The sequence below is a fragment of the Engraulis encrasicolus genome, chromosome 8, assembly GCF_034702125.1.
Source record: "Engraulis encrasicolus isolate BLACKSEA-1 chromosome 8, IST_EnEncr_1.0, whole genome shotgun sequence".
In the NCBI taxonomy this organism is placed as follows: Eukaryota; Metazoa; Chordata; class Actinopteri; order Clupeiformes; family Engraulidae; genus Engraulis; species Engraulis encrasicolus.
The window spans coordinates 36,910,083-36,921,020 of NC_085864.1; the positions used below are offsets into that span (position 1 = coordinate 36,910,083).

Sequence of the window (10,938 nt, forward strand, 5' to 3'; positions counted from 1 at the left end):
ACTTGGGGATGTTCGGCTCACATCATCTGAATAGCAACCCCTGCTCAACCATATGCAACATCAAAACACAATGGCTGAAAGTAAAACTGTTCTACACTGTGGCCTAATGTACATGCATTTTTTGAATGGGACAAAATAGTTTTGGAGAAACTATGAATGAGTTACCATGACTTGTCAGACAAAACACAGGACAATTACACAACACAGTGACTTAGCATTGAATGTTTTACTGTAAACACAGAAAATAAATATTCAAACTGAAAACATAAATCAACAATGTATTCCCAACTTTCTCTCAAATGTCTTTGCATTTGTATTTTCATGTCTATATTCGAAAAATATAATTGAAAAAATATATACGCTCTTCTAAATTTCTCATGGTCACCAGTCATACTGGATTTTTTTTGTTTGTTTGGTTCATATTAAGTTCTGCCATTACATCAAATTCTGAAATTCATGTCACTATAAACAATGTATTTTGGTGGTTACATCATCTTATGCTAGGAAAATAAAACCACATTAACATTTATCCTGATCATCAAGATATCATGGTAAGACAAAACAAAATTGAACTTAAAAAACGGCATTGTACAACAGCAACGGAAACAGCATAGAAAGCTTTTAAGTTCTAGTGATAACTAATACTGACAACTATAATATACACAGTGTTCTAGGATGGATACACGTTCGGCTACAAAGTACTGAGAAAAAGCCAACACAAATACAAAAACAAGACAAGATAACAAGACTACAGACTTTATGAGCCAATGAAATGGATTATAATATCTAAATATCGGTGAAGCTTAACAAGAATAAAGTACACCATTGCACATTGCGCATTAACATGGCAAAGTCACAATGTAATAACCGGTTTCTGCTTTAAACCTAAAATAAAAAACAAAAGCTTTGGGTTATGCGGTTCAGCAGCAAACTTATTTTCCTTGTGGTATTTCAACTTCAATAGGTACACAATTAACACAACTGTTTTGGTAAGAGCTGAACTTTCAACAGCCAAGAACAAATAAGAAAAGTGTTGAATGGTACGGCACTCACAGGCATATATGCGTTGCTTTCTATAGACGCGCATCACTGTCTCAATAAGTTCACAATCAATTGAATTGCAGACCGTTTCATACATGCACTCCTCGCAGAGAGTCCCAGTCGACTCCAGAACATGCCACATTATGCACCAATGAACGCCCATGTAAGCAGCATAATAAGCCAGCGCCACATTGCCTGTATTCATAGTCACCCTGTACTGCTCAGACCCTGTTGCGCTCACAGTGATTCTACACGTCACTAGTGAACAGCTACTGTAGCTCCCTGATTGTCACTCGAAGACACAAGACACATGACTAAGGGGAGGTGGATTTGGGCAGGTCAGGGGGTGTGAGGTGTGGTTCGCTTAGTATCGCAGACAGGTGAAATACCACACTGTGTAATGCATGAGAAACCTACACACCGTATCACACCACACCACAGCACGGTACGGTACGCATGCAGCATGATACACCAGAGAGAAAGTGCTATAAATATATACATCCACACGTGCTGGCATTGCACATGGTGTTTATGTACATGCTGCAACAAGCCTGCCTGCATGCCTGCCTGCCTGCCTTGCTGGAGTGGGTTGGATGGGAGCAGGGCTAGACTGGGGGAGAAATAGGGCCCCATTTTTGAAAATAGGGGCCCACGAGGGTGAGCGGGGCCCACCGGGAAATGCCCGCTATGCCAGATGGCTAGTTCAGCCCTGGATGGGAGTGGGTATGTGGGTTAAATACCAACCATCAGATTATCAAACACATACTAAATACCTTAATGCATCAGACGCAAAGGACAAGTGCAGACACGTGCATGAGACAAATGATGTCTCAGTACAGAAAACAAAAAAAGGCTGCATATAGATTTCATACACACTCTGAGCAAGCTGCAGCCCATGCTTTTGAATGGTGATGGGCACTTGTACTCCTAGACATACGGTAGGTACTGCGTCTACACACCGACGTACAGTAGCAGCAGAACGAACAACTAGGCAGAGGTCCAAAAAAAGAAAGCTGTCGACCAATCAGAAGTTCATAAAGTGAAGAGTGACTTTCACAGTGAGGTACATTCAATAGGATGTCCGCAGACTGCACACACAGACGATGCTCCCGATACAGGAGCAACTGATGAGACAGGCTGGGGGTGGTGTAGGGGTGAGGGGACACAGGGAGTGCGTGTTTTTTTTTTGACAGGCTGAAGAAAGGGGGCAGGTGTCACAGCTAGACCTTTCGTCGAATCAGATTATTCTTGTCGGGTTCGAGAAACTCCTCAACGAGAGCACAGGTCACTTTTTTCAGCTCGTCTTCCAGATGTGTGATGTCACTGAAAAACAAAGAAATAGGACGCATAAAATGACTATTAACAACACATACAATGAAAGTACATTGTGACGAAGAGAAGTAGAGTGGCCCTGCCAGGACTCAAACCCCTGCTTCGTGAGGAAGCACAAGTCTAACCGCAGAAATACACCAGCGGCGATCTGAACGAGTCGAGCGACGGAAGTAATTGACTTTGTATTGAGACAAAAGCGATTCTGGAGACTAGAGCGATTTGCGCGACGAGCGCGACAGTTTGAAGTTGAAATCTTTTCAACTTTCTATGACGCGGTTCGGCGACAAGCTGCGACAGCCAATGACTGTATAGAGGTCAGTGACCACAGCCAATGGGAATGCTTGAATGCTTTGCCTTCTGCCTGTACGGACATACTGTAGTCTCCTCATATCGCTTGCTGCTACACTCGCTTGAATCGCATCGCCGCTGGTGTATCGCTGCGGTAAGTCCTGGCCGGGGCAACTCTATTCTACTGATATACATATTCAATCTTCTTATATTTTTGGGTGGAGTACACAAACTAGCAGGGAATGTGAATTAATCCAAAGAGAAAAGAGCACATATAGAGGTAATGATACCCAGGCAACTTTTTTTTAGCAATGTTGCCAAGCAACACAGTGATTGATTGGATTCATATTCATATTCATATTCTGATGAAATGGTTGAAAACGTTGTCTTCGTGTTATGTGTTAAACCGTGATAAACCGTCTTAATGATATCTTAAACCGTCATTGCCCAGATGCTTTTACCAAAAGGTTGCCCTGTGTATGTTTATGCCCTGTGTATGTTAAGTTTTTTTTTTTTTACAATAAGCATTGTGTTTTTCACTCCTTTCTTCAGACTTCTTGCATGTTAAGTTTCTTCCTTTGTCCTTGCAGCATGTTCCCATTATTTGCATCACTGCACAGCATCATTATCGCCTGGGGCTGTATTCGTGTTCGTTTCCTGCATACTCCCTGCATGTTCGCATGCAAGTTTGACATGCTCTTTTACAGAGAAAAGCAGAACAGTAATAATGTTTTCACATGAAAAGCAGATGGCGGGAAAATATTTGGAAGAGTGTTCCATTTGAATACACGTTTCTCAGGCGGGTTAAGGTGTTCTGTGTGGTCTCACTGCTCGTCTATGCCTCCTCACACAGTGAAGGCATTAGTCACATTGTGCAGAAGCCCTACCAAAATCATGTTATTTAAAAAACAATTAACATTAGAAAACAGTTGAGCCATTTTAGCTACGCTGGCCTCGGCCATTGCAGTTGAGCATTCATGCACATTAGCTCTCTCTCTCTCTCTCTCTCTCTCTCTCTCTCTCTCTCTCTCTCTCTCTCTCTCTCTCTCTCTCTCTCTCTCTCTCTCTCTCTCTCTCTCTCTCTCTCTCTCTCTCTCTCTCTCTCTCTCTCTCTCTCTCTCTCTCTCTCTCTCTCTCTCTCTCTCTCTCTCTGTTGCGATGGCCCATGGCGCTGACCTCTTTCCGGGCGGTGCGCAGAACTCTGTGTAGTACTTGATCTTGGGCTCGGTGCCGCTGGTCCTCAGTGTGGCCACGATGCCGTTCTGCAAGGTGAAGGTGACCATCTGACTGCTCTTAGACACAGGAAGCACCTGGGTGTCAACAGGAAACAGAAACGTCTTACAGTTTAAACAGTGTCTCACCACCACAGGCCTGAAGCAGTAACGACACATCAGTTACAAACTAAATAGTCCAACTACTCCTGCGTGTTTTACAATACCATGAGTGCAGTGCGTGGAGTATTACGATTTCAAACGTTATATTGTGTTTGGTTTATTTAGAGTTTTTGATTTCAAACAAGTTCTGGGGTTTGTTTCTCGACAGTGTCGTTGCTAACTAAATCAGCAACTTACTTGGTTGTAACGCAATTTCCCATTGGGAACCAAGTAAGTTACTAACTGGTTAGCGTACGATACTTTTGAGAAATAGTGTCCTGGGTTCAAGTTCTGTACTACTCCGTTTACGCGTGGAAGAACATTCTGAAACAGGAAGATTCCCGGAACACGCTTACATTCGGGATGAATAAAGAGTTGACTTGTGCACAAACTGCATACTGCTGCCATTCCATCTCAAGTCAGTCAGAATAATCCTCGCTTGTAACTTTGCTCATTGTCTCACCACATCAGGGCAGAAGCAGTAGCGTATCTGCTACAAACGAAATAACTACTGCAACTATGGTAACACTGCAGTTTTTACAATACAATGAATTTCTTAAAAGTGTTGTCGTCGTACACTGCCAAAGAATTTCTTTAAAACTTCTTTTTTTTTTACAGCTGCTGTTTATTTCACTAACATACTGTTAAAGTATTTCACTATTTGTAAGTATGAGTTTTGTGCCAAATGGGAGGCAAAGTGAAACATTGAGTATATGGATATTATAGTATATTGCATAATGGCCATTTAAAATTATTTCTTCAAAACCGTGTGAAATCCCAGTTTGAAGTGAGACACACTTACACATTTTTGGTCTGGCTGGCTGCTGTCATAGCCTGTGGTGACATCTCTGATGTTTATGATGTTGTGCCCTCCGCAAGACTTTGGGTACACGTTTTCGCCCTCAAAGTTCCGAATGCGGGAAAATATTTTTTTGACTGTTGGGGGGTCATTGCAAATGACGTAGGACGTTGTGGAAATATGATAACCATATCTAAAAAGAAAAAGAAAAAACATACATTGTTGAACCAATGAAGTCATATAAAGTACAAAAACGTGCTATGAAGATGTTGTTCATCTGATTTTATCATTCAATTCAGCCAGTCACTAAAATGGCAGCAATACTGAACATAAAAATTTACTTTTTTTTTTTTAAATGATACCAATCTGACAAACAGTATCTGATTTCTGTGGATCTTGTATGTCTTCTATTTACAAAAAAGTAAACTGTTAAAGATCAGTGGCTCAACTCACATTTCAAAAATGTTCTGCAGCTGCTGGTTGAGGGTGAGGTTTTTGGTGTGGAGGTAGGCAGCCATCTCTGCCACTACCACTGCAGCACTCACACCATCCTTATCGGGCACCATCCCGCCACACAGGAACCCTGGGAATAAAACGATCAGGTGGCATTGTAAGGACAAGCCAACTGGGTCCAATGGAAAATATTGACTTGGTCATCAGATCACGGATAGGGCAATGGGGATGGTGTTCTGTCGACATAGGCTGCTTTGTCGCGATGAGCTATCGACATGCTGTTCACATATGATGTCCTTGTGTTCTCTATTGTGTATGTTTTGTCTACATGTTGGCTGTGTAAACTTATTTGATGGTGGTGAAAACAAATTTCCTCTCGGGGACAATAAAGGCAAAATCTAATTTAATCTAATCTAATCTAATAACCCTAAGCCTTATGGGGGGCTCCTGTGGTGTGTTGTAGTGGGTATCTCAGCTCGATGGGTAGCTCATATCAACATGACACTGGTCACCTTACATGCAGTCTGTTCTGTACATTCCGGTATCATGGTACCGTTGGGCCAAATGTGCACATGCACAGTAACATTGTATGGGGATGGCACGCCTTCCCAATATGAGCTTATAACCGCTAGCTAGATTCAAACCCAAACATATCGATTTGGCTTGTCCACGTGGACAGGAAAACTATATTGGTCACTATAATGAAGTTGTAGCATTGTAAGGCAAACAACTGGTGTCTAGTGCAAGGGATGCTAGAATCTGTGCATGCTCTGTGCCTTTTGGGAGAAAAACAAACTACGTACCAATAGACTCCTCGAAAGAAAAGATGACCTCGTTCCCCGTTTTTTCCAGCTCGTGAATTTTATTTCCGATCCACTTGAAGCCAGGTAAGGTCTCCTGTGGACAGGAGAGATGATGTTACAGAAAGTTACATTAACGCACGCACACGCACACGCACACACACACACTCTGCCCTTCCCTGTTTGAAAACTCAAAGCCTCAAAACAGCCAGTTGCCTCCAACTTGACTCTTCTGCCTTACACTGTAGTGATATGGATTGCTCTCCATCATGCATGAATGTGCGTGTGAGTTCAGTATCCATCCAATAAATAGTGGTGAACCTATGTTTTGGTCTCTGGTCCTTCCATTAAGTACACAGTGCAACACAAACACGACCTGTGTGAGTGATAATCTTCACAGACTTAAAAGAGTGGACTGACCTCAAAGTGAAAGCCCTCCATCTGTGCGAAGGCCTTGAGGACCTTGGAGGAGACGGTGGTGGCCAGCATGTAGACCTTGTCGGTGTCCGAGGGGTCCGGGTGCGTCTCCTTCCAGTTGTACAGCATCCACCAGCCCAGCAGGGCGGCAAGCTCGTTCCCCGTGAACACTTTCCACTCACACCTGATGGGCAAGGGGAAGAAAAACACCATTATAATGGCAGAGAGGAATCTCTCTGATGATGGGGCACCTAAGTCATGCCGTTCTACTTCCTTTTGAATCGGACTGAATGGAGCGAGTCAATCTAAATCCTGATTCCGTTTGCTATGTGCTCTGGATTGCGAGGTGGCTTTGATCAGTCCATTAGACCCCAGTCACATTTGTTTTCTTCCTAGGCACCAAGGAGACTTAAGTAACTCATAAAATCACATGGAGTTCCCCCACACTCATTCTCGCTTTGCTTTCCCAGTGAGCGTTTTAGAGCTATTCATTTGATTTTATATTTGTATAGCCTTTTTTCCCTGCACCTACATTTTGGATGTGCTCACCGCTACCTCTTTACTACAAAGGAAAATATACAAGAATTCCTTCAGGGTTGCATTTCTATACAGCGTCGCTATTAGACAGTGAGCCACTTACTGTAATTGGTTGTCAATGGGGAAAAAAACACAAATATTCCTTCAGGCCTAACGGTTATCAACCCTGAGGCAACAAGCTGGCTCACATCCTTTTTGACAATAAATTCTTCTAAAATACCCTACCTCCACTCACCTAGTAGGTTATATAACGGGCCTGTTTGTAAAAGAGCACAGGAAGTTGATATGTACGCATGTCTTTGAATTCTTTTTTTTAGATTTTTGTTTTGGTGTTTTACAACTTAGTTGATGACAGGACAGTTTGAGAGGTGGACAGGAAGCGAATGGGGAGAGAGATGAGGAGGACCCGAGCCGGGAATCGAACCCAGGTCGGCCGCATGGCAGACGAGTACCCTACCGGTTGGCCACGACAGGGCCTCATCCTATGAATTCATGAGCTTTCTACATAAAACATTTTCTTGCTAGTGCTTACTGCTCAAACAGACCTCTTTAATAAAGGGACTGGTCATACAAGTTACAGACACAAAAATGGTTGAGAGAGTATGGCCTTCATGTAAATTTGCCTGAATAACTTCGGCTATCACACCTTGCTTTTTCTGTTGACGTCATAGCGTGGACTTGCCAGCATACATCAATGATGGAGGGAAATTGATCATCAGATGCATCAGATGAGCACATGCTTGCTCTGGCCACTCATTAAGTCAGCTGATTTAAATTTGCACCGCTCTTTAGTAGAGCAGAAGGGTTAACAGTGAAGCGATAACATCACTGGTCATGAGGAATCCTGTATATCCATGTTCAAAAAAATGTGGTTTAGACCACAAGTTTTACATATTCCTCTGCAATGTTAACCTTTGTGAAAAATAAAAACCTGTCTGTCGAGGCTGCCCTTTGCCCAGGAGGGGAAAGGTGTGTATTCCCAGGACTGTACTGGTAGCCTTGGCCTAATTGTGGACAGCCGTGTCCTAATAGTTTGGCAGTTGGTTATTAAGTTTAAGGTTCAGATCCCATAACAAAAAGGGGACTGTAACAAATAACGTGGAACTAAATAACTGTCGTTGGACTGTATACAGTGCAATAAATTAAGTTTTCCATCACTCGCCAATTTGGGCTGTAGATGTTATATATCTTTCTAGTCACACATCTCTTCTCTAACAGTCAAGGTGGCAAGTAAGTTCACTTTCCTACCAGCCAAACTGAGTTTTCACCAGCATTTGCCCGGCTGGCTGGTGTTAATTTAGAACCCTGACAGTAAATAAGCGTAAGTGTCGTTGGCCGTCGTAGCATCATCTAAGTGTGATTTAATGCAACAATGAACTACAGTAGGTGGCATCATGATCATGGTCACATACTTGTCACTCATCTCGGCCACGGCCAAGCGGTCAGCATCAGGATCAGTTGCCAAGACGATCCTGGCCCCCTCTCTCTCCGCCAGGCGAATGGAAAGCTCCTGAGACGTGACACACACACACACATACACACACACACACACACACACTTTTGAGGACTAAGGTCTTCTGGTGACCTACATAGCAAACATGTCCCGCTACCCTAACATGCTGGATAACGGCAGCATCATAAAGCGTGTTAATTACAGTTTATTATTTTATTACATCAATGGCTTTCACGCGCCATAGCAGTCAAGGGACTAAGTGACTTACTGTGACATTTGTAAATGGATTCTCTCACTTCGTTATGTCATTATGTGCCATCAGTATTTTCACTCAGTTAATTCACTCAGTCAATTCACTCTAATGTGTACAAGGCAGGAACTGCCTCATGCAACTTTTAGTTTGTTGGCTCAGCCTCATCTGAACCTCTCTTTTTTCTAAATACCACAGCACACAATGTCAAGTCAAAGCAGTTTTTTCCACAGATAGCAGAAAAAAAACACTTGAAGTAACCCAGACAGAGTCCAGAGTCCTTTCACAATGTCATCCTTCCCACATTTTGTCTCATCTAAAACCAGATTTGACTCTTCCTTTCCCCCTCATCAATCTAGATACCACAGAACACCATGACAATGCAAAAAAGGTTTCCATTCATCGAAAAGGAAAAAAACTGAAAGTGACCCAGTGTGTGTGTCCAACCCTGGACAACAATGGAGTAACAGAGCATCTCTGGAGACCAGAGACCTGAAAATAGCTTTGCCTGTCACTCTATATCCACATTGGCTCAGCCTGAACAAGTATACCCTACTCTGCCCTCCAGACTGGTATAAATATCCGGAAGAAAAGCTGTGCCAACCAAGCAGAACCTGGGTAGACAACACAGCCTGTCTTACCATCCGGTTGTGCTTATTGCCAGTCTTGAAGGTAGGCAGGTGCATACAGTACCAGTGCGCAGCATAGGTATAAAATGTGCAGCCGGTGCGTAGTACCAGTAAGAGAACAAGGTTGATTCTGGCGAAAGCCCAAAGAAGAAAAAAAGAAGGGCCTAAGGTGTGCTATTTAAGTTGAAAACACATACAACCACACTATGCCATTCAAAACAAGTGTCCTATAAAGAGAATAGCTAGTGTGTATGTGTGTGAGTGTTTCATTTGTAATTTGCAACTTTTGAAAAGAGCAAATCTACAGTATAACAAAGACGGATATTTCCACTGTCTGGACAATAACCATATGACTCCCTGAACCCATAGCTGCACCATTTCATCATTTTACTGTCTCATAGCTTTGTGTGCGCATATCATGTGTGTGCCAGTTTTGTGTTTATGTGTCTGTGTGTATGCGTGTCTGTCTGTCGTGTATCCACATCCTCACCAGGACGGAGGCTCCTTCCTCCGGGTTGGGGCAGCTGACGGTGGAGAAGTTGGGGTCGGGGTCCCTCTGCTCGGGGACGGCGATGGGCGGGGGGAAGCCACACGCCTGGAACGCCTGCTGCACGTAGTTATGGCCCACGCCGTGGAACGAGGAGTGCACAAACTTGAGAGGAGACTGGCCGTTCAGCTCTCTGAGGAGAAGACAGACAATGCTGAATTAGATTGAATAATTTAATTTCTATATACACATTACATATGGGGCCCACAACAACAAGTGCACACACTAGAGGGGAGACTGGGCGTTCAGCTCTCTGAGGAGAAGGCAGTCACAACGCGGCGTTAGATTGTCTATACAATTTAATCTATACAGTATACAGGTACATGTCACATGCAGGGCCCACACCATAGAACGACAAGTGCACAAACTTCAGGGGAGACTGGCGTTTAGTAGTCACATACAGGGTATAGATTCTAAAACATTATACACATACCCAGCATATTATGTACAAAGAGTATAATTATGCCCCACACTACAGAACGACGAGCGCATAACCTTGAGGGGAGACCTGCTGTTCAGCTCTCTGGGTGAGAGGATAGACAACATGGAGATACGTCACTTTATAGAGACAGAGCAGTATAGCCAGAGAGAGTAGAGAGAGAGATATTCCATTGGCCCATTGTTTCCGGGTTCTATTATTGCAAGGGGCAGGGGGGAAAATCCCCCTTTAGGCAGACCTAGGCAGACCTAAGGACTGTTCTATTCAATGCTAGGAGTATTATGACACGCCCCTTTAGGCAGACTGGAACCTGGTCATGTTAGGTGCCCATAGCAACCTATTACATTGGAATATCTCTATATACTTAAAGAATCTCTGGTATAGCTTATCATCGCTACACTGTATACACAGCACATTATATACACAGCCCACATGTTAGATGATGAGGGCATAAACTGGAACCAGATCACAGACAATACAAAGTTAAGTCACTTTAGCTCTAAAAGACCTGATGGAAAGTGTGCAATTTGTTCGTCATCTAAGGAAGAGGTGATGTTTGTCGATTGATTCACTAGAGGCT

At 43.3% G+C, this 10,938-nt stretch overlaps 1 protein-coding gene across 1 annotated transcript in view; it reads right to left on the bottom strand.

The window, feature by feature from the left end:
* Positions 1 to 206: 206 nt before the first annotated feature.
* pgm2l1 (phosphoglucomutase 2-like 1) overlaps positions 207 to 10,938 on the bottom strand; it is a 24,913-nt gene continuing 14,181 nt past the window's right edge. Inside the window, exons 7-14 of the mRNA XM_063205620.1 lie at positions 9,863 to 10,052; positions 8,453 to 8,550; positions 6,507 to 6,687; positions 6,090 to 6,183; positions 5,287 to 5,416; positions 4,837 to 5,026; positions 3,838 to 3,971; positions 207 to 2,364 (exon numbers count right to left, since the gene is read on the bottom strand). Of these exons, the coding sequence (XP_063061690.1) occupies positions 2,262 to 2,364; positions 3,838 to 3,971; positions 4,837 to 5,026; positions 5,287 to 5,416; positions 6,090 to 6,183; positions 6,507 to 6,687; positions 8,453 to 8,550; positions 9,863 to 10,052 (1,120 nt within the window). The 3' untranslated portion in view covers positions 207 to 2,261. The remainder of the gene's footprint in view (positions 2,365 to 3,837; positions 3,972 to 4,836; positions 5,027 to 5,286; positions 5,417 to 6,089; positions 6,184 to 6,506; positions 6,688 to 8,452; positions 8,551 to 9,862; positions 10,053 to 10,938) is intronic.